Below are 22,921 nucleotides of genomic sequence, written 5' to 3'. Positions count from 1 at the left end.
GGTGGGGTCACCTAACCACCCGAAGGCTCTTGTCCTCAGGTGTGGTAACAGGGTGGATGAAGGCGGAGTGTTCTTCAAGTGTCTGGCATGCAGTGGGTGTGTGGCAAATGACTCTCCCCTTCTGTCCTGGTTTCATTTCTGTTATTGGGAAAAATAGCCTAACAAAAATCAACTTAAGGGAGAAAGAGGAGGTCACCACTGGGAATTGGGGGTGGGGATCAATGTGAGCATTGTGGGTGGGGAGGAATGGAGGCGGGAACTTCAAACAGCTGGCCAGGTCCTATCCGTAGTCAAGAGCGGAGGGAAACAAATGCCTGTGTTCTTGCTTGCGTGTTGGGCTCCATGGATCTCTCCACTCGTATGCAGTCCTGGAGCTCCTGCCTAGGGAATGGTGTTACTCACAGTAACCTGGGTCTTCCCACGTCAGTGAACTTAGGACACTCTCCCACAGATTTGTTTACAAATTGCTTGCAGGCCAAAGTAGATAGGCCCTTGCTGAGAATTTCTTCCAGGTGATTCTGGAATTGTGTCAATTGTCCCTAGCACTTGGGATAGGGTCAGTGTCAGGGTCAAGGACAGAGACAGGAGGAACTCTGAGTTTAAGGCCAGCCTGGTCTCTATAGCAAGTTCTAGTCAGGGCAACACAGTGGGATTAAAATAAAGGTTAACCAGAATATGTTCAGGCGACTCCTGTCTGCCTCTATCAGTTGCGTGGTGATCCAAACTTTTCAAGTGCCTTTTCCTTCATTATTTTTAGTATAGACACATTTCATAAGGTACAGAGAGTTGTACTGATTGTAGGGCGGGCTCTTGAGATTCATCAAACATTTTGATATATTTAGCCCTCTAAACTCGTGGGTTCTTCTCCACAGAGTCAATAGCTGCTGATTGAAAATATTTGGAAGGAAACTTGTGACTGTCCGGAACAAGTACAGACTTCATATTATTGTCATTCTCCCAGCTCAGCCCCACTGCTAGTTACAGAGTGTTTACACAGTCCTAGGCTTTACAGGTATTCTACAGGGGATTCAAAGCAGTTAGCAGTGGGAACAGCCATGGATGTGGCTCAGGTAGAACAGCGCTTGCCTAGCATGCAGGAGGTCATGGGTTCAATGCCCAGCACCGCGTAAAACCAGGCACTGTGGCCCATGCCTGATTTGAAGAACAAACATACTCAGTTACACGGCTACTCCAGGCCGGCTATCTGAGATCCTATCTGTCAATCAATCACGCAGGATCTTGTGCATAAGTTCTGTGCAAACGCACTGTTCTTTTGCTTAAGAAACCTGATTAGCCACAGTTTTGGTATCCACAGGGGATGTGAAAACAGTACCTGGGGTAAAGGTATCATTGCATGACATGTCCATGATCCTATTTTCTTTTTCTTTTCTTTCTTTTCTTTTTTCTTTTTCTTTTCTTTTTTTCTTTTTTCTTTCCTTTCCTTTCCTTTCCCTTCCTTCCTTCCTTCCTTCCTTCCTTCCTTCCTTTCTTTTTTTTTGGATGCATTTTAAAGTGTGGAAGTGTGCTTTTTATGAACCAGAACTCCACTCCAATGACTTAAGGATCACATATGTCCTATCTCACACTCGGAAGGGGTTTGGGGGGAAGCAGGGATTACCGGTAGTATCACATTTGACAGCCAAAGAAAAAGTTTACAAGGGAGACGGTTGGAACTGGTACCCAAGTGTGTTAGCTTGCTCTTCTATAGGGCCACCACCACCACCCAGCAACTTTGTAGCAACGGTGTCACAGTTGTATCTTTCCTCTGGGCCCCTCAACATCTCGATTCTTATATGTCCCTTCCCACCCTTGTCCCCCAAGCCCTTTGGCCTGTTCCCCAGGAAGCTGCTGGACAGCTCGCCTGCCCAGGTGCACAGTGGTGCTGGCCTGGAGGAGCACAGTCTGTGCAGCTGAGCGTAGCAGGGGTTAAAGGAGGCGGCGGTGGGGGGCGACGCGCTGACTCCGGGAAGGAGGCGGTGCCCCAGGCCGCCCGCCCGGGAGGGAGCCGGCAGCGCCCTGGGCGCGCTCACTCGCTCCTAGCCGCGGCCTTGGGACCTGACTGGGCTACCTCTGCCCTTTTGGGCCAGCTCACTCACCGCTTCCCCACCAGCTTCCTGCCAGCCCAGCTGCTGACCCTGCCACTGCCCACCGCCCTGGCCTGCCACCCAGTGGCTCCTCATTCGGAAAGGTGAGCGGGTGCGGTCTGGGAATGTGAATGTGCAAGGGTGCAGGGATACAGCCCAGCGGTCGGCATGCACTGATGTCTGGCGAGCCTCAGATCCTGAACTTGGGGAAGGTGAGGTCAGTTCCTCTCCTGCCACACTTCTAGACTAAGCTAGCCCCTTGGGGGCCAACTTGTCAGCCCTGCTGCTGTCAGACGTTCCCGAAGTCTGCCAGAGATGTCTGGGGCGCGGCTGCCGCTGCAAGCGCTGAGCCAGCTCCAGGAAGAGTTTTGTGTTCTGCTAAGTTGCTGGTGTTAGCAAGGCTTCATACAACAGGGAACAGGGAGGAACCGCTGACCACCAGAGGCAAGGAAGTAGAGGAGAGGGTCTCTTCTATTTGCTTCTTGCCCATTGCAGAATCCAGGAGGTGGAAGACTGTGAGAAGGCATGAGTCTTCCCTGGTAGTGGCTGGAACTTCTTTGGGATATCTTTCTCACTTTGGGGCTCTCTCTCTGTCCCCAAGATCTGTATGACATTGCAGGGGAGGGTCTGGCTGCAGGGGGTTAAAGTTAAAAAGCTCAAACATCACTTTTCTCCCTTCTGAATGGGCCCCATACCCCCTTGCCGTGGCCACAGCCTGGCATGTGTGCCCCTTGCTCCTCCCCCCAGCCGGTAGGCTCATTCCTTCCTCACCCCTCTGGGCAGAAATGTCTAATCCAGGTGGTTAATGAACACACAGGGTCCCCCTACACTGGTCCGTTGTCTGCTACCCCTTATGAAGCTTGGAGAAGTCACCCAGATCTAACCTCAGGACCAGGGCCAGTGTTGTCAGCCCAGCTGTTTTTAGGCTGTCCTCTCTGCTTCAGGAAACTGAAAGTGGTGCTGGGGGTCAGGCAGAGAAGCCTGCTGGGCTCTTGGGCTGGGCTCTCAGCAGGGGCGTGGGATAGGGTTAGGGGACAGGAGAGCACAGGTTGGCGAAGTTTCCAGAATCATGAAGTCAGGATGGTAGTTGTGGTAGGAATAGAAGGACAGCTGGAAAGTAGGGCTCCAGTGTTTGGGGACGGGGGCTTCTCTCTTGGAAGCTCTTCTGTGGGGCCTAGCAGAGGTGGGGTAGTAGGTGGGAGGGAAGGCTCTTTCCCTTTCCTGAGGCTGCCTGGAGGTGGGGTGGGGACCATTGTGGCTCAGACTTGGCTTCCAGTGCCTCCTGCCCTTGCCAGCTGGCTGCAGCCTTGTCTCCTAGACCCCAGCTTTCCCCTAGGACTCCAACCATACTATAGCCCAAGGACCTTTAGCCACCATCCATGTGGTCCAAAGCTGGGTGGGCAAATCCTCTATGGCACTAACACTGGGTTTCCAACGTGGTCAACGGTGAAGTTGAGAAGAGAGGTTGGGAGAGGGGATATGAGTGGTGAGGAGTTGATCTGAAATTGAGGAGTCTTGGGGAGTATAGGAGATAGCCTAGGAACCTTTCAGACTTCCCTTGTCTGGGCCTCGAACCTCTGGCTCTCTTCACCCCACACTTAACTCATCTCCCTCAGAGCCCTAGAGCAGAAGTTAGTGTTGGTGACAGCCAGGAGGAGTGGGCTAAGGGGAGGTGGTGCCTGGGAGACCAAGAAGGAGGCTGCTGTTCTGGGAGCACCCAGCATTGCTGGACTGCATTCAAAGAGCAAGGGAGGACCAGGGATGATGGGGATTTGACATGGAAGAATGAGGGTTTAAACAGGAGCTTCCAGAATTTCCTGCAGGTCAGCAAGAGAGTGGGCTTTGGTATAAGGTAATGAGCGGACTGTTCCAAGGGGCAGTTTGGACAAGCTGGACACTGTGGAAGGATTCCTGCACTGAGATGTGGTGAGAAAGATGACCTTTAAGGTCTCTGGGGATGCTGAGGTCCTGGGAGTCTTAGAGTTGGGGAATTCTCTGGCTCTGGAATAGGGGCTTGGAATGGGGGGTCAGAACTGTGGCTTCAGGCTTGGGGCGTGGGTGGGAACTCACAGGGTCACCGTCCCTGCCTGCCCTGGGGAATAGAGAGTGCTTGCATGTGCCTCTCCTTGGCACTCATAGCTGACTGCCCACCAGGTTTGCCCCAGCTGCTTCCTGTGCTGCTGTTGTGAAGTGCTTCCTCTTGGCCTCTCTGCTTGGCCCTGTGGTTAACTCCTGGGAGGTAGAATGGACCCTTCAGTCATATGACACAGGGTGAAGGGGAAGGGATGGCATGTGCCACAGGTCGTTAGTGTCTGAGGACAAGGAGTGGCTTCCATGTTGGGCATTCTGAAACCCTGCCCTGCGTAGCTCAGAGTGGCCTTCTTATTAGCTCTTGGAGATGGTGGACAGAGATGTCAGAATCTGAGATTCAGGAGAAGCCGGGGGAGGCCTCAGTTTCCCCCTTTACAAATACTTCAGTGTTGTCAAGGCTTCACTAAGTAGCTTGTGTAATAACCAGTGTGTTGGGGTAATGTTGGAGGTGGGGAACAAGTCAAGGGCGTTTACTGTTCTTCCGGTGGAGTAGGAAAGCAATAGGTGACCTCCTATGGCCTCCTCAAACCTGTTTTCCCTGGGAAGGAGGGGCAGTGGGGGTTGACACTTTTCCAAACTCAGTGCTGGGGGTGGGGTGTCCTGATGGCTTCTCTTGGGGTTTAGGACACTACCTGGACTCCATCCTTTCTAGCTCAGCCAGCCCAACTCAGCTGGCCTCTCCCCACAGCCTGTGGATGCCTGTGGCCCCTTGGCTTCTGAGGTTCTGCACAAAGCCAGCATACCTCGAATTAGCTTAGTACCTCTTACCCTCTGGCTTCCTCTGAAGAGGAAGTTCTTCTTGTTGTCTAACTTGTATCCCTTGTCTACAGCCAAGAGGTTGGGGAGGCTTCCTGATGGGAGTATTTTTTCCTTCTGGAAGAAAGGGACCCAGTGATGGGGGAGCAGAGAGGAATGTTAGGGCTGAGTGGAGGCATACACTGGGCTGTGGTCCGTTGTTGTTATTGTTGTTGTTGTTATTGTTGTTGTTGTTGTAATCATCTCTCACTTAATTTTCCTTGGCCCTAGAAAGGGAAACTGAGGTTTTGGGGATGGAGGATAGAGATTTGCCAGAAAGACAGGTCAAGCCCCACTCCCCCAACAACAATAAACAAACATCAGAAAGGAGCATGACTGTGGGGGAGGGAGGTTGTTTTTAGACATGGGGGGTGGGGGTGGGACAGGCCTCCACTTTGTCCCCAGCACTATCCCCTGAGGCCTCTGGCTTCATGGCTCCCTGGCTGGCTGGCTTTTAACTTTACAGAGCTATTAGGCGTGTAGAGGTGTGGGCACAAGCCAGCTGGGAAAGGAATGGTGGGGGTGGTGGGGTTGCCAGCCTCATACATAGCCCGTGCTGCCTCCATGGATGCCCTGTGCTGGCAGCTAGAGGTACTAGGGTAGCTGGTTCTCTGCTTAGGTTGTGGCTCTTGGCCATCTCCCTTCTTGTCCTCACCTCGGTTTCCCTGGAGGAGTTGGAACTGTGTTGAGAAGGGACAGGGTGAGTTTCAGCCCTTTCTCCTGCAGGGCTTGCTAGACTGTGTGTTCCCTGCCTTTTTAGGGCTTTGAGCCTGCAGCTCAGGCCAGAGCACCAGGCCGGCCAGGGACTGGTAAAGAAGGGTGGATCCAGGGATCCGACCAGATGAGGGCCTCAGGAGGGCTTCTGTGAGCTCACCACTCTCTGCCATTGGAAGCTTCTCCAGGGACTTCCTAGCCTTCCCTTGGAGGGAACATGGGCCTCATCTGCTGCAAATGTTCCTCACTCTCACGTGTCTGACTGTCATCTGGCTGCACTGGTGCTCCCTGGCTGTTCAATGTGAGGCTTTTGGTGTCCACTGAGGCTGGAGGACTGAGGGTTTGGGACAGGCCTGCTGAAGAGCTGTAAGCCTACCGACAACACTGCTTTTCCTCAGAAGTATAGAGCAAGGCAGAGGGAGGGCATGAGGCTGGAGCCGAGCCTTCTGGAGAATGCCTGCCTATGGCAGCCATTCCTGTTTACTGTGTGATCTTGGCAAGCGACTGGCTCTCACCTCAGTTTCCCCGCTAAAATGGGTCAGTAGTATTTGCCCCATGGTATGGACGGAGAGGTTAAATGGATTCATTGACTTAAAGTGCTTTGATGTCTGGGATGCGGGGCAGCTGGCAGGATGCTTGCCTGCACAGCGTGCACAAAACTCTGGGTTCTTTCCCCAGTACTGTATAAATTGGACATGGTTGTAGACACCCGCAATACCAACACTGGGGAGGTAGAGGCTATGGATCAAGGGTTCAAGATCATCTGTGACTGTAAAGTAAGTTCCGGGTTAGCTTGGGATACACAAAAGCCCTTCTCAAAAACAAAACAAAACATCCAAAACAAAAAAAGCCAAAGGTGAGCGTTGTTAGCGGGTGTCATTCATTCCAGAGCCTGCCTCTTGTTGGCCTTGTTCTCTTTCATCACAGTTGTTACTTCCCTATCCTGGCTGGAGAGTGCAGGTCCGGATCCCACCCACGGGTTTCCTTTAGGGGCTGTTCATATCAGGGCAGGGTTTGCCTTCCCTGGCCTTGCCTCTGTCTGCAGTTAGGAGGCTCCAGAGGAACCACAGGCTTGTCTCCCCAGGGAGCTGGAGTTGGTATGTGTTTACACAGGACTCTGAGAAAGTTGCCATCCCAAGTCCCTCTGGGATCCCATCCCACCCTTCAGAGAGCCACTGCCTATGTTAGAACCTCCCAGGCCTGGCAAGGGCCTGGTCTGCCTCCCTCCAGACAGGTTACCCTTGCTTGATTTTAGCCATAGGGATGGTTTTGGAGTGCCATTCCCAGGTGACCAGTGAACTGGCATAGACCCTCCAGGGCTTCTTGAAGCCTAACTGGCGTTTCTCTTTACAATCTAATTGAGTCCCTTGTTGGTAAGGGGTGGGGACAACCACCCCAGCCCTTCCCGTGTGTACACAGGAGCTGAGAGCTTTAAGATTGGTCAGTAGGTCTCCTGGCCACACTCCATTCCCTCTCAGGCCTATACCCTCTTTGGGGTCCATGGCTTTCTAGTGTCCCTGACATTCCTCCAGCAAGGATCAGCCTCTTGGCCTGCTCTTTTACCCAGAGATCCCCACCCAGGAGGCTCAGGTCGCTCTGGGTCAGGGGTGAGCACTGTTTCCGGACCCCTGGCCCGCCCAGTTGCAGCTGCAGAAAGCATTGAAGATTCTTTTGAAGGAAGTATGTTGTAGGCTGATCATGATGACCATTGGCAGGACTCTCTCTGGCCTCCCTCCTCAGCCTGGCTCCCCTCTGCCCTTCTACACTGTTGATCCTTGACAGATGAGAAGTGGCCTCACCTTGAACACATCCTCCAGAAGGCCAGGCAATTAGCTGGCCCATAGCCACTCTTCAGAGAATGGTCTGGGGTTCAATGCTGGGCTTGGTGCTAGCAGAGGACAGGGCTGTGTCTGAGGCTCCAGGGGAGTACTAAGGGGGTCTCTACCCTGGGCGCCCCTGACCCAAGGCAGTACAGGAGTGGTACTCTTCTTACCAACAGATCTCAGGCTGGCCGGGTTCTCTCTCCCTCAAGGCTGAGTCTCTTCCCTCTCTGAGTCTCCTTGTCCTCACTTCGCAGTCAAAGGTTTGGAGAGGTGTAGTGCCGGAGGCAACTAAAGAGAATCTGCCAGTGGGGGTGTGGAGCTCCTTGGGTCCCTGGCTGTGAAACTTCACCTTGGGTTGACCTTGCTTCCCTCCTGCCCCGCCCCCACCTCTGGCAGTGGCTGGCAGGAAGTCCTGCCTGATTAGGGCCCTAATCACCGGCTGAGACTCCCAGATTCAGAGCTGGTGAAGCAGAGAGGGGCTGGGCTTAGGAGGGGGAGTATGAGACCAGGGCCCTGGCTGCCTGCTTGCCATCTGGGTCTGGAGGAGACGGGCTGCTGGCTTTGGCTCCCTGGGTCCGGCAATGCCCATGAGCCTGCTGCGGAGGCCAGGAGCCAGGGCCAATCCAGCTGGGCCTGGGGGCCATTCTGATTTCACATTAACAGCCTTTTAGGGCATCCATTCTGTGCCAGGCAGGGTGCCAGATATGGGAGTGGAAGGGCCAGTGAGACACCTTCTAGCTGGAGACAAAGGGGAGTAGATAGCTCTTCTGCAAAATGCGGGAGGGATGGGAAGCAGGAAGCCGGTTCTGTGAGTTGGTGGAGTAGCTGAGGCCTCTGGGAGGAAGAGCCTTTTGAGATGGGTTTTGAAGGTTGAGAAGGAGTTTTACAGAGGCACTTGTTCAGGTATGGAACAGACATGCATGTAAGGATGGGTAACGTAATGACTCTCTGTCTTTCTGCCACTTACATCCCGTGTGACATTGGCCTGGCCAATGTCCAGCCGAGTCTGTAAGATGAGGTCCACTTTCCAGCATAGTCCTGTGTGCTGTGGGGGTGTTAAAATAAAGTTCTGTGTGCCGAATGCAGTTTAATGAGGGAACCTGTGACAAAGAGTGGCTTTGGGGAGAGCCCAGAGGTCTTACTTGGGTGGTAAGGGGTGAGAGATCTCCTGAGCCAAGTCAAAGTTGGGAGGGATTTTTACATAGGAGAGACAGGATGAGGTTTTGGTTTAGGAAGGGGTTAGACAGGGGACTCCTAGGAATAAGCTTCATCCAGGACCTGTGTCCTTAACCCCGGAGACTGGGAGGTCTTCTTGGTGTTACTGTGCCCCCCTCCCATCTCTCAAACTTTCTTCCTGTGCTCTGAGACCAGAGCCTGCTGGCTGTGGGAACCCTCCCCACACAAGGCTTCTTAATAAGCTGTGATGATGGAGGTGGAGTGAGGCAGGCAGCTCACATAACTAAGGGCCAAGATGCTCTTTTAGGGACTCTCTTTTACTGAGGGTCCCAGAATACAGTAGGCCCACTGTGTGTTGAATGAATAAATGAATGATCAAGGGTGTCCCTTAGTCTGGTGGAGGAGCCTGTCTGCTGGAAGTCAACAGTGCCCAGTCTGACATTAAGTGGCTGGTAAGTGTGGGGACAGGGGCAGTCTGTTTAAAACCAGGAGGAATGTTGAGCATCTCAAAGGCCGGGTGCCAGCACATCACAAGTGCTCAGTACTGTATGTTGAGGGAGGAGAGGGAATCTCAGGAACCTTTGATTCTTGGAGTGCGAGTTATCATAAGGTGGTGTGGCCTTACAGTTACGTCACAGGCTTTGTAGCCCCACTGTGCAGGTTTGAATCCCGACTCTGACAGGCAGCGCAACCACTAACAGCTTACTCCACACACCAGCGCTTATCTTGAGTTACTTGCACTGTGAACGTGGGAACTGGAAAAGTGGGGCTGGCCTGCTCCACACTCTGTAACCTCTGCCACTGTGGCTGCTGCTGTTACTGGTGATGGGAATTGGAGTGGGGTGGGGAGAGGAAGCAGGTCAGGAGAGGGAGTGCGCAAGGCTTCTGCCTGGCAGCTGCCAGGATGGGAGAACACACGAGATGAATGGACGCCTTCGAAGGCTTAGATACTCCTTGGTTCACCACACTATGGCAGCTGCTGCCTCTGAGCTCTGTGACTGAGCTGAATATGGGAGTAGAGGAGCCTGGTGATTAGGGATGAGGTGGGGTGGGAATGATGGAGGAGAGGACAACAGGAGGGAGGCAAGACTCTTGAAATTCCCCAGATGGGGCCCTGAGATTTCCACCAGTCGTCTTGTACCAGAGGGTCTGGTCTTCAACCTGTAACCAGAGGTCCTGGCTCTGTCTCCTGCTTCTGGTACTGGCTCGAACATCAGTTCTCTTAGTGACTGGTCTGGCTGCAGCATCTCTAAGCCTCCTCTTCTCTTCCTGAGTTGCTACCCTCTTGCTGTGGGGACTACAGCAGCTATGTGACAGGAGAGAGTAGATAGGAGGAAACTGTCCTCTGAGTCAGGGGAAGAGTTGCTGATTGTTGTAGAACAACTCAGGGTGTCGGGAGTGGGGGTCAGGCAGTTGGTCACCTACTTTGACATCGACTGTCCTTTTCTGGGGACCAGGAGTCTCACCTGTGGAACGAGAGGCTGGGCTTAGCAGAGTTCTTTCTCTCTTGCAGCCACAGAGCTTTCTGCATGTAGGCTCCTGTTCTTGTGCCTGGGAACATCTGTCTTGTTGAGATCAGGCTCCCAAGTATCCAGCATCCGCTGGGATGCTGGCAGAGATGCTGGGAAGCTCCCTTCTGGTCCTGGGTTCAGCTGTTCTGTGTCTGGGGACAGTGACCATTCCTCTAGGCATCTGTTTCTTGGAACTGAGCAGAGAGGAACAGCTGTCACTGGGAGCGGGCCAGAGTCTGGTGTGTCCTTGTGACTCAGGTTGGGGATGCTCTGGCCAGAGGGAGGGGAGCCATGGATCTTTTGGCTCCTCCATGCTCACTCTCAGCGAAAGAGTGGGAGGCTCAACTTGCCACGGTGAATGCCAAGGCAAAGTGAGTAACTTGTGAGTAATAGTTTGGTGTCTCTAGGGCAGGTGGCCCTTAGACGTGGGATTGGAGCTCTAGAATGCTCCCCAGAGGTTGCTGAATCACAATCTCTGAACCCAACCTCCTAACTCCTCCTTTTGAGTAGAAGGTCCTGTCCAAGCCTTGGCCACACCCCTCCTTATTCCCTCTGATTCTATCTGTATCAGTCCCACCCACTATCTGGGCCATCACCCCTGCCCTGGTCAGCATCTAACTTGAAGTGGACTTGCTAGAGATTGCCGAGTGTGCAGTCTGGCATTTCTGGATTTGCGTCTCACTCAGCCCCTCCCAGATGGACAACTCATTCTTCTTTTCAGTTTGGGTGGCTTCCTGTGGAAAAAGGGGAATCACTTGAATCTCTGGTGGCTTGAAAAGAATCACATGTCCAGTAGATCCAGACACTAAAATAGCAGTTTTGGTGCCTCCATACTTTTGAGACTGTTTACCTTCCAGTTAGCCCCACCCTGCTGGTTCTGACACTTCCAGTTCTCTCTCTCTCTCTGTGTGTGTGTGTGTGTGTGTGTGTGCGCGTGCACACGCACGCGCATGCATGCAAGTGCACGCACAAGTGTGAACATTCTTCCTTCTGTGCTTCTAAGTTAGGCAGGGCTCAGACAACCATCAACTTCAAGTCCAAGGGTAATCTGCTGTTATCTCAGGCGTCAGTCAGTAGAGGGCCTGATTCCTGTAGGTCTTGGGGTGGTGGGGTTGAGACCTGATGGTGCTTCAAGGACCCTCAGACTTCCAGTTCACTTTCATCTACTTCTTTCGCACATCTGGCTTCCCGCTGCCTTGGCTCTGGCTCCTCAGTGCTCTGGGTCATACAGGCAGCTGGATGTGTTGGCAGTGCCTTCACGAGTCTGTTCTGGGGTGAGGCCAGAGGGCTAGGGAGTGACTTTGCATCTGGCAAAGTGGTGTGGAGTGTGTGCTGGGTGTGGAGTGTGTATTGCCTGGGGCATTGAAGGCTGTGTGTGGTCACTGCTGTGCTGTCTGTGGGTGTCTCTGGGTCACGGATTCTCTATCTGATAGACACTTTCTCTCCTCCTCCCTAACCTGCCTGCTGTGTGAGCCAGTGAGAGCCAGGTCTGTTGCTGCCTTCCTTCCCTTGTCTCCCTGTCAGTGTGCGTCCTCGAGCTTTTCCCAGGAACAAGGAAACATGACTGGAGTGGATATGCGTCACACAGAGTCAAACAATGCTAGTTACAGCCAGGCTTGCTCTGGCCTTGGGGCTGGCCCTGCTTCAAGTCTCTGTTGCTGGCTAATTGGGAGCAAGAAGGGTTTCCTGCCTCTTGCCACAGATGGTCTTAAAGGAGATTCGTGAGGCTGTGCTGCGCTGCCCTAGGGACCTCCTGCTTCTGGGGCTCTGGACCAGGCTCATGCATTGTTTACCACTGTCCCTGCCATCCGTGGGTCAGAAATTTCTGCAGAGAGGATTTTCAGATAACTGAAGCTTAAGCTACATAAAGAGTGGAGGCCGGGGTTTGGATGGGAATTGTCATTGGGTAGATGTTTTTGATTGACAGATGGGATCATTGGATGCTTATTTTTACTTTATGTGTATAACTGTTTTACCTACCTACCTACCTACACACACACACACACACACACACACACACACACACACACACATACATGCATATATACGTGTGTGTGCATGTGCACACATGTGCACGCACAGGTATATGCCTGGTGCCCGAGGAGGCCAGAAGAGGGTATCAGATATTCTAGAACTGGAGTTATAAATGGTTGTGAGCCATTACTTGAGTGCTGGGAATTGGATTCGGGTTTTCTGCAAGAGCAGCAAGCGTGCTTGACCACTGGGCCATCCTTCCAGCCTAGATGAGAATCTTCACGATGTACTTCTTTCTCTCTCCTGCAGGTTCTCAGTTTCTTCCATAAAAGGGGGGGGCTGGCAAGGGAACTCACATCACAGGCTGGGGGTCAGTGGAGAACTTTGAGGCACACAGAGGACCGTTGCTTTGTGTACCAGGCATCCCTGCAGATGGGAGCTCAGTCGACTTCATCTTGACGCTTTGCAGGGTGGGGAAAGGCATGTGCTCCACAGCTGAGCTATACCCTCAGCCTGATCACAGTCTTGTTAACTATTCCCAACCAGTCTGCAGCGTAGTTCCCATCAGTCCCTTTCCCTGTGAGGATACTGAGAGTGAGGGAGTTAAAGGATGCCCAAGACCACACTGGGCTTGCAGTCTATCCAGTCCCTTGCATTTTAGTTGGACACTTGTGGCCTCTTGGAGGTGTTCAGGAATTTGGTAAGGGCGTCAACACACAGAAAGCGGTTTGGTTTAGTGCTGAGCTATCTGGAGTTGTGAGCAGGACAAAACGATCCTTAAAGGGCCCAGGAGACGCGAAGTTCATAGACAGACTTCGAGGCTGTGGAATTTCCCCTGACGAACATGAGGTTGGCTTTGTTTTCATCCTGCTTTGGCAAGCTTCGGCTCCTTTAAAAGGAGAAATAGCTAGATATTGGGAAGGACTTCCTGTCAGTCCCATTAGGCACCGAGATAGGCTATTTAGGGAGTCCAGAGAACCAACAGAAATTTAAGACATTTCTTCAAATTTGAGATGACCTTTTTGACATTTCTGTGTTGCTGAAATTATAGCATCCGGAGGATGAAGGCTGAAGTGGATGCGTTTTAGCACCTCTCCCTCTCCAGGCTGCCATCCTGGGACTGTATGATGGGGCTCATCTGGGTACAGTGCTTGCCTAGTATGTAAGACACGTTGGCTTCCAATATCTGAAATACCTAAAACTGGGCATGGTGGTGCACACCTGTAGTCCCGCTACTTGAAAGGGGCAGGCAGGCCGATCTGATCAGCCAAACAAAATCAGCCTGCCATCTGGGTGGTGGATCAGGGACTTTGTAAAGGTTGGGAAACAGGGCGGAGCTCTTCCTTTCTAGGAAACCCTGCATCTGTACTAGGGCAGAGGTCCACATGCGGTTGGACTGCACTGCTGCAGAAGGCACCGTTGAGGAGACAAGGGGCTGAATCGGCCCCTGTGGGACCCTTCTCCACAGGGCCTGACTCAACCCAAGGGCTGTCTCCGCTCCCCCCAGCCTTCCCTGACACATCCCTCTGGCTGCCGATCCAGTCCTTAGCAATTCCTGAGACCTTTGGCTCTGTGGATTTTCCCATTGCTCTTAAGTTTTCCTCCTTCTCAGGCATCCTTCCTGCCTCCTTGTTCAAATATGGCTTAAGGTCAAATATTTTTATTCTCTAAAGTCCTCCTGCAGGGACAGACACCCTCAGAGGGGAGTGCGGGGTGAGGAAGGCAGCCTCCTTCTGGGTGTAACCTTGGGAAAAACAGATGGACAGTCATCTTAGAGCAAGAACGGCCTCTTCGAACTTCCACTGTCGCAGTTCCGGGCAGATTTATAAGTCTGTTTACATGCCTGTCTCCTCCTGAGGCCACAGCTTCCGTCCAGGGTTGGGGCCGCTCTCTTTCCCCTTTCTCCTCAGCTGGGAGCTCAGTCACCATGGCCTGAGTGGCTGCTTGGGTCTGTTTCTTGGACCTGTCACTTCCTCTGCCCCCTCCCCCCTTACCAAACATTGACCAAGCCCATAGCCTGTCCCTGGCCCAGCTTCTAGGAACTTCCTGGAAGTCAAGGAACTTCCTGGAAGTCACCTGTGTGCCATGGGCTGTACCCCCTACCCCTGCAACAAATGCCTGGCCCCAGAGGGATTGAGGTTTTCCTGTTCTCTGTATTTCAGAGACTTCGTGGAAGTGGGTTCAGCCCCTGCACTCAGGACAGAGGCCGGGCTCCTGCATCAGGTGGCAGATTTCCCAGAAGCCTCTTGGGCTATACTTTTGTACAAGTTATGTGAGCACTCTATAACAGCGCTACCTCACCAGCATGCTGCTGAGACAGCCTTGAGACTTCAGTCCTTGGGCTGCAGTCTCCCACATAGCTGGGATTCCAGGCCTGTGCTAACAGGCCCGCCTTTTGCCATCTTCTCTTTTAAGTACCCCCTTGTGTCCCCTTTAAGTACCCTCTTCACACTGTCTTCTGTCCCCTTTCAGAGCCTTCTCACCTCACTCAGTGCAGCTGCCTCCTTCAGGAAGGCCTCCTGGCTGCCAGCCCCGCCCCACTCTTGCCCTCTCGCTCTCCTACTGGCTTTGGAGCTATGAGGCTCCTGCAGAGCCTGGGCATTTATTTGCTTCATCTGAGCACATCTGGCTACACATTGCTCAGCCCAGTTTGCTGTCCTCTCCCTAGCCTCAGAAGCCATGGCCTCTGTGGAAGGCTCCCTGTTGGTCTTACTGGGAGGAATGGAGTCTGTCTTGAGGCCTCCTGGGGCAGAGCTATGCTTCCATGCTTGCCCTTTGATGCTGTGTGACCTTAGGCTGCAGATGTGGCTTCTCGGTGCCATGCTTTTCTTTGTCTGTGAAGTGGCCGAGAAGCTCTCCAACAGAGGATAGAATTTGGAATAGATGGGCAGGAAATGGTATAGGGGTTTGGAGGGAAGGTCGAGAAGTGGGCCTGTAGGAGTGACCCCACAGGTCCCCATAGACCGTGGCAGCTGTGTTGGGACATTTAGACTGGATCCTTGCACTTAAGGTGGCCAGGCCTTTAGACTGAGGAGTAACATGGCTCAGGCACATTTTAGAAATGGCTTCCTGATTTCCAAGAAGAGACCAAGGGCAAGAGAGGAGGTCCTGGGACAGGTTAATGTCACCATGTCTTTGACTCAGGGCACTGCAGTGGTGGCTTGGGAGAGAGACTGCCAGGCTTGGGGAATAAGGGATAGGATGAGAAAAGGGGGATGCACAGATTTTGGCTTGAACCATGTTGGGTGGCCCAGAGGAGGGTGACAGTGGCTGGTGTCAAGTCCGGCCATGTTCTCTTCTGTGTTCTCTTTCCCCATCCCATGTTTCCTGGCCATTGTCTGCCTCTTGCTCTTCTGACCCTGGGTGTTGAGCACCAGGCATGTGCTCAGAGCTCAGATTCTATTGCTCCCAGGTTCAGTTGCACCCTAGTGGGTAACCTTGTTCTTTTCCTGGCTTCCCTAACTACGAGGATCAGCAAGCATGACCATTGTGTTGGCACTGTGGGGTTTGGAGTTGGGCTCCCTAGGTGCAACCCATAGAGTCTCTGGGGTAGTAGTTCCCAACCTGTAGGGCACGGCTCACTTTGGGGTCATTTATCAGATCTTTACATCACGTTTCATAACAGTAGCAAACTTAGAGTTATGAAGTAGCAATAAAAGTAATTTTATGGTTGGGGTCACCACAACATGAGTCACAACAAAGGATCAGTGCACTAGGAAGGTTGAGAATCACTGTGCGTGCCATCTTCCAGGCACAGAAGGCAATCAGCTTCAGCGATGCAGCCTGCTTGATCATAGCTTGTCTGCTTCCCCCACTCCTTAGCTGTTTGGGGGACCTTCTGACTGAGGGTTGCTCTGAATGCTGCATTCCATAGGTTTCCAGAGGCTCGGGCATACCGGTCATCTCATCTGGCTGCAGGCAGGCTGTTTGATGAGTGAGTTGCATTGTGTTTGGTGTGAGAGCCACTCCCATATGTGGGGTTGGAGGGATCTGCCAGGAGAGTGATTTCCCCGCTCTAATAGCCCATCCGACCAATGCGTAGGACCCGGCCGTGGGCCAGGCAGACAATGACAGGTGCCACAGAAGAGGACCCAAGTCAGAGGAGGAACTTGGGGCATAGTGAAGTAGTGCTGAGGTCTTGGGGTCTTGGGTTCAGTGTTCTGAATCAGTGATCTGACACAGCACTGTCTTCAAGTTCTGAGTCTAGTCTGGGTTGTGTTTGTAGGAAGAGCAGGACCCTCCAAGTCTCTGTCATCACTGGAGCAGAGGGATCCAGGGCAGGGGCCGTCTGTCCGGCCCAAGGCGTCCCTGGGAACAGGCCTCTTCTTGCCTCGGAGCATGAAGAAACTTGGTACACTTCGTTTTCTGTCATAGTTGAACTCTATATAAGGGAAGGAAAGAGCCTTGGCTGGCTGAGAACAGAGAGGAACTGTCCCCTGCAGGGTTTGTATAGACCCAGAGGCCGTAGAGCCAGGGCAGTGCTTACCTGCCCCTCAGGACTTCCTGCCTAGGGCATGATGCTCATCTTGGGAGGCCTTGAGTGACCTTGAGCCCTGCTGGCACTCTTCGAACAGTCTTGTCTTTCTTCTGGGCCTCAACCCCATGGTCTTGACACCTACAAGTTCCGAGGGACACCTAGGCTTCCAGGACAACACAGGGTGACTTCTCTGGGGTCTTGATTGTCCCAGCGCATTGATGATGAACCCACAGATGAGGCTCCATTTAGTTGTTTCCTCAGTTGCAGGGGCGGACACTTTACTTTTCTGGGGCCACCATGTGGTGACACTTGGTGACCAGAGCTAAGATACTGGCTGCCTCTTGGTATAAAAGGTGCCGGAAGACAGAGTGGTGGATGGCGTCTCTGCTTGGGAATGGAAGGTGTAGAGGCTAGGCTGGAAGCTCTGGGCTAGAGTGTTTTGTGGGCCCCTAGATTTTGAGGGTATCCAATGTTCCCCTAGCCCTGGGCTTCAGGCTCCTCCCTTTTTCTGGTTGCTCTTGGTATGGATATTGCACCACCATGCTTGCCCTAAGTTCTGCACTCTTCCATCCCTCCTTCCCCCACTCCAGGACTTCTCTGCCTGGAGCATAGCTTCTGCTTGTCCTTCCTCTACTCAAGAACCTTCAGTGATTCCTCAGGGCCAGCAGCCAAGTCTGTCCTCTTTTCTTGATCACTCACAGCTGCCCATGTCAAGCATGGAAAGAGTGTCCCTCCCCTTTTCTCCCCACCTTGGTGTCCCTTGGTCAGTTCATCTTCCCCTCACCCAGCCTGGGATCCAGCTAAAGGGGAGACCTGTTAGCTCTTTTAACAAGCCACACATCCCTGCCTCCACGTCGGAGAGACTGAAGTGAACCTCCTCGGTGCGGTGCGGGGCTCACTATCCTCCTTGGGATGTCCACAGTCTCAGCGTCCTGCAGCTCCAGCATGGTTTCCTCAGTGTGATTGACATTCAGGCACAGGGCAGAGAATGGGCAGGAAAGGGAGGTGTTTGGGGCAGCCTGAAGCAAGGGAGGTGTTGGGAAGTGACCTGAGACCCTGGGAGATAATGTACTCATGCTCACCTTGCTAGGTATGGAGCGGGGGAAAGAGAGACCACATGTTAGACTAGAGCTTGATGGGCAGAAACCTAGGTGCCCTCCTGGCCATTGCTGCCCCACTACTGTTGCCAGATGTTTGACTTTGACCAAGTAGCTTAACTTCTGTGAGCCTTATTTACTTTAACAACTGGTCTGGAAGTGAAAATATGAGCGGCTATGAAGTGCCCAACCCAGTGACACACAGTAGGTGCTTTATAAACCCCACTGTCCCTGTGTCCCATGTACCATTTGGTGTCGCTGGTGTGGGTATCTGGATATGTTGGACAGAGGTGTGAGTCACCATTAACACTTCTCTGGAAACGACCCGTGTGGATCCATCAAGTAGTGAACAGATCCGTACACAGTGGGACAGCTTTTAACTTTTACCTTGAACCTTGGTGGATCTTAGAAATGTGGGTTTGGGGGTCATGAAATTTGCTCTCATGGCTTCCAGGCTGGGTTCTGCAATCAGGATCAGCACAGCACTTGTCTTCTGTGGCCTGGTTCCTTGGTATGTGGGCACCTCCTTCACCTTGTGTCCTAACGGGGTCTCCCTCCTTGGTCTGTGTTTGGATATCTTCCTGTCAGTATAAGAGGCTGAACTGAGTCAAGACTCACCTCAGCGGACTTACTTAGTTACCTCTTTAAGGACCCGTCACTGGGCACATTTCAAGGGACTGGTTTGGATTTTCACATGCCAACTTGGGGAGCCATTCAGCTATAGCATGAGGTGGAATCAGCCTAGACACAAAAAAGGCAAGCATGCGCTTGGCCTTTCATGAATATGCTGTCAGCCAAACACAGATGTCCTGTCTCACCAGATAGCACAAGACTTTCTGTGGCTTCTGGGATATGTATGTGGGTCCTCTCCCCAGCAGCAAACAGCTCTGCAGTGGTGACACTTGCAGGTGACCTCCAGCCCAGTTTAGCCCAATATCAAACTAGACACATGACAGGCTCCATAGGTTGGGTACTTGGTCCCCAGGACTGCCCTCTGTCCTATAGATCTCAGTTCCAAACTCCAGGGTGTCTTTGTGCTTCTGACCAAGTGGGTGTCAAACTGAGATTCATGTGCCCCTGCTTTGGGTGCCACCAATTTGCTGTAGTGGCCTGCCCAGTAGATGTAGGAGGCGTGGTTTATTGTGTATCAGGAGGAATTTGATGAAGGATTCAGGTGATGAGGTATACAGGGTGAGCAGTTGGGGAGTGAGGGAGCCTTTGTCAATATTCTTCTTGGCCTTTCTGGGCATCATTCCTTTCTTTGTAATGAAGAGGGTCCCGTGTCCCACTGAGGCACAAGGGAAGGGTCAGATGTTCTGTGTCCAGCTTCAGGATAGAGGGTCCTGGAAGACCAGAGTTTGTGTGGCCTGCCTTGGTGGGATAGAAATCTTGATTCGTGGGATCTGTCTTGGTCAACCTCCCCATCTCCGCTATGTATCTATTATCAGACCTCAAGAGGTCTCTAGGGTAGGCAGCAGAAGTTAAGATGTTATGGAATGGGGAGGGGAAGAGGAGACTCATTATTCAGTGTGGGTGGTGTGTTAGATGATGAAAAAGTTCTGGAAGTAGGTAGTGGCTAGTATATCATTGTGGATATATTCAAATTCACCTATTTGTATATTTAGAAATGATTAAATGATACTTTTTTATTTTAAAAACTTTAAAAAATCCACAGCCACCGCCACCACCGCTGCTGCCACAGTCATCGTCATCATCATCGTGGTACTGGGTACTGAATCCAGCCTCTTGTATATTCCAGTCAAGAGTTCTACCGCTGAGCCCATCTCTAGCCCCCAAGGTGGAACTTTATATGTTACGTGTATTTTACTGCAATAAAAAGGGAGAGGAGCAATGAGACAGCTCGGAGGGTAAAGACTCTTGCCAACAAACACCAGAGTTCCATCTCCAGGACTCACGTGGTGGGAGGGGAAAAATGACCCCTCTGTCCTTTGTACACATGTGGTGGTACAAATGTGTCCAATATTCATACATGTGCACACACACACACACACACACACACACACAATTCTAAAATTGTTTCTATTAGAAAATGGTGGTGGGAAGGGGGTTCATGAACCAAGTATAGGGTCACGAAAATCTACGATTCCATCACAAGGGAGGCTAAGACAGGAAAGAAAGGTTTCTGGGTTTGTGTTGGCTATATAGTAAGACCCTGCTTCAAATAGCCACCACCAAATAAAATGAGAAAACACACACATACCCAGCAAATGTTAGGAAGGAAACCCAAGACAGTGTTTCCACCTGGATCCTGTGAATGCTGGATCCTGGAGTGATGAGATTCTAGTTAGGGGTATGAACTTTCTGTACAGATTCTTGGGTCAGGGGCTGCAAGTATGGGGGTCCTCCTCTGGAGGACCTGGCCAGTTTTGGAATTTTATGTAAGTAAGGCTGAGAACTTAGGTTTTTACTATGGCTTTGGGGACAGGAGTGCCACCCAACTGGGGACCAGGCCCTCCCCTTACAGAGTAGTGAGATAATGAAAGGAGAAACTGGCAGGTGTCTGGGGGAGAGTGGTCTGTGCTCTGTGAAGGGCCAGGTAGGTATGGAGCAGAGCAGGCTCTTGCCACTGCCCAGCCGTGGCCTCACTCTCGCATCTGCCGAGTAAGCCCTGGATGAGTTTTCATTACTGCACCTGACCCATGGCTGCTGGAGATGAACGTGGTGGTGGCAGTTGCTGCTGCTGTGACTTCTTGTCCTTTGTCTTTCATTTGGGGACATGGGACATTAGGTGGATTCTGACCAATTCCAGCGGGCTATTGGGATGGGAGGGGCAGCTCACCTGAGACTGACTACCTGTGTCTGGAATCCTGGGTGCCTCGCCTGAAGGTGAGGAGGTCACAGCAGGGCTGTCATCAGAGCCCTTGAAGACAGCCCAGAGCTTGTAAGTCCTCCAGTCAGGGGAGTCAGCCACTGCTGATGGCGGACTGGAGTGTGGGGCTCTTGAGCACAGGCCATGGGGTGGTACGGCTCCTGGTTCTCCTGGCACATTCTGGGCTCCTGAGAGGGTGGCTAGGGGCCAGGGTGCTGGAGAGAAGAGAGACAGGAGGCCTTTTAAGGAAACATTTCTGTGCCTCAGGAAAAAAAAAAAAAAGAAAGCAAGAATGAGACCAGAAGGTCTGAGAAGTCCGTGGGCCAGCAGCCATGGCCCAGTTAGCTATGGGCCCCAGGGTGGAAAAGCCCCCTGGGCTACAACATTGCCGGGGCGGGCGTGTGTGTGATCGTATCCCCTTAGGTGCTGGTTCTCAGTGAGTACATCTACCCTGGGAGTTGGGGGTGAGGGGTTGGAAAGGCTCCAGGGTCAGGATGGGCCTGGGAGAGAGACCCTCTGCACATCTCAGAGCCACTGCCCACCTTTATGCAGTGGGGGCCAGTCTGGGCTCTGGAAGCCCAGGTGGCTCCAATCTTCTGCGGTCTCCATAGGCCGAGGCTGTCTGACTGTCTGCAGTGCTGAGAATGGAGCTCAGCCAGGATTGGCCCAGAAAGTTTACCCAGATCCTGTGAAGACCTGATGAGTTGGGAGGGGGCCTCTGAGAACATGGTCCACGTTTTCACAGCCCCATAGTAGGGTTGGCTTGGGACCGTAAAGGACAGACGGCTGTGTCTGAGCCCTGACTGTGGAGCAGGATGACCATAGGCAGCTCTGGAGACCTCCTCTCTCTTCCCCATCTTTGCTCCAATTCTGGGCCTTGTCCCCTGAGGAACCTCTTCTAAAACATTTACCGCTAGCTCTATGCTCATGTGAATCGGGAACTCAGCTTTGGGCCCTTTTTTGTACCCCTCATTCTCTGATAGGGGCCATGAGTTATCAGTCTTCTTCACACCAAGTCTTGGCACCCAGATTGCCTGGGTTCATTCCCCAGCCTCACCCCTGCTATGTGACCTCGGGTAAACTGCTTACCCTATCTGTGCCTCACACCCCTCTGGGGAGGTAACACTAGAGTCTGCCTTTCTGGTTGTTGAAAAGGCAAAGAACTTTATTTAGTGACGTGCCTGCCAGGTGGTACCCGCTCAGTAAATGTCGGTATGTTTGCAAGTAGGATGGGGTTGCCTACCATGTGAAGAGGCAGCTGCCTCTTCGCCACCCTCTGCCTCTCTGTGGGCCTCTGGCCTGGTGCTTGGGTGAGGAATCAGAGCCAAGATTGAGTGCTGAGATCCAAGAAAAATGTGTTGGCTAGAGAAAGGAACGCACTGGCCTCTGACACGTGCCCTGCTAATTGTCAGAGTGGTGTGGTCATTGAGCCCTCCTTCCTCTCTCCCTCCTCTAGAGGCCCAAGTTACCCTGACCTTGGCTCAGAGAAGGGTGAGGACCACGAACTGGTAATGACTGTCTCTTCCCATGGGCGCTGCCTCCCTCTCCAAGTGCCCTGCGCTGTACCTGAAGATCTGGCCAATCTCAGCCTACGGGAGCCTTCCCGCCAGCTCCAAGTTTAAATGCAGCACTGGCCACGGGGAGGAGAGTGGGGAATGGGCTTTTCCTCGTCTGTCATGTTTTTCAAATATTTCAAGTCCATCTTTGAAGAATGTGGAGGATTAGGAAAAGAGGGAGTGGGGAGAAAGCTTTATGGTTTCTGCAGGGTCCAGGGAATAAATGCTGCTATGCTGACCTCCAGGAGGGTGTGTTATGTTTTACAGGATTCAACCTGTGAGGGTTTTTGGCATTTCGTGTTTCTCATCTGAGCCTTTATAGGTGGCCTTCTGAAGAGCTCTCCCTGTGCCCCAGGGAAGGCTGTCCCCTGAGAATGGGATAAGAGTGGGCTCAGGAGGCCCAGTGGCTGCTGGGACAGATGCTAACAAGGACTTTGTTTACCTCTCTCACAGGTGGCTGCCCCTTGCGTTCCTCCATCCAGCCATGAACTGGTGGTGAGTGACAACCCTTTCTTCTCTTTTCAGTCTCTCCTGCGTGCTGGGAGCAGGGTTGGTGGGGTGGAGAGGATTGAGGACTTAGGGCAGAGGCTGGAGGGAGGAAATGAGTCATGAGGTCCCTCCTGACGTGATGCAGGGCCTGCTCTGTGTGTCTGGAGATTTGAGGTCCTTGGGAAACCCATAAAAGGCCATCTTGTATGTCCCTCAGCCTGGCTAGGTTACTGTTGTTCTAGGGCCTGGAGGGTGAGGGTGTGTTGTGGTGTTGCCTTCCACACTCCTGGCTGTAGGTCGAGTA

The 22,921-nt window shown here is 52.6% G+C and overlaps 1 protein-coding gene and 1 long non-coding RNA gene across 20 annotated transcripts in view; one reads left to right on the top strand and one right to left on the bottom strand.

The window, feature by feature from the left end:
• Tns1 (tensin 1) overlaps positions 1–22,921 on the top strand; it is a 210,940-nt gene that overhangs the window by 85,424 nt on the left and 102,595 nt on the right. For 16 of the 19 annotated variants that reach the window (NM_001191810.2, XM_039083336.2, XM_063266966.1 and 13 more), the window contains 1 exon segment: positions 22,582–22,623. In NM_001191810.2, coding sequence (NP_001178739.1) covers positions 22,582–22,623 — 42 coding nt within the window. 19 annotated transcript variants of the gene reach the window in all.
• LOC134480594 (uncharacterized) lies at positions 14,131–20,978 on the bottom strand. Its single transcript, XR_010055033.1, has 2 exons — positions 20,543–20,978; positions 14,131–19,569 (listed from the first exon to the last, which is right to left on the bottom strand). It is a non-coding gene; the product is annotated as an uncharacterized LOC134480594 (long non-coding RNA).

The sequence above is a fragment of the Rattus norvegicus genome, chromosome 9, assembly GCF_036323735.1.
Source record: "Rattus norvegicus strain BN/NHsdMcwi chromosome 9, GRCr8, whole genome shotgun sequence".
NCBI classification, from domain to species: domain Eukaryota; kingdom Metazoa; phylum Chordata; class Mammalia; order Rodentia; family Muridae; genus Rattus; species Rattus norvegicus.
The sequence above is the reverse complement of the archived record's forward strand: the minus strand, read 5'-3'. Positions and strand labels throughout refer to the sequence as shown.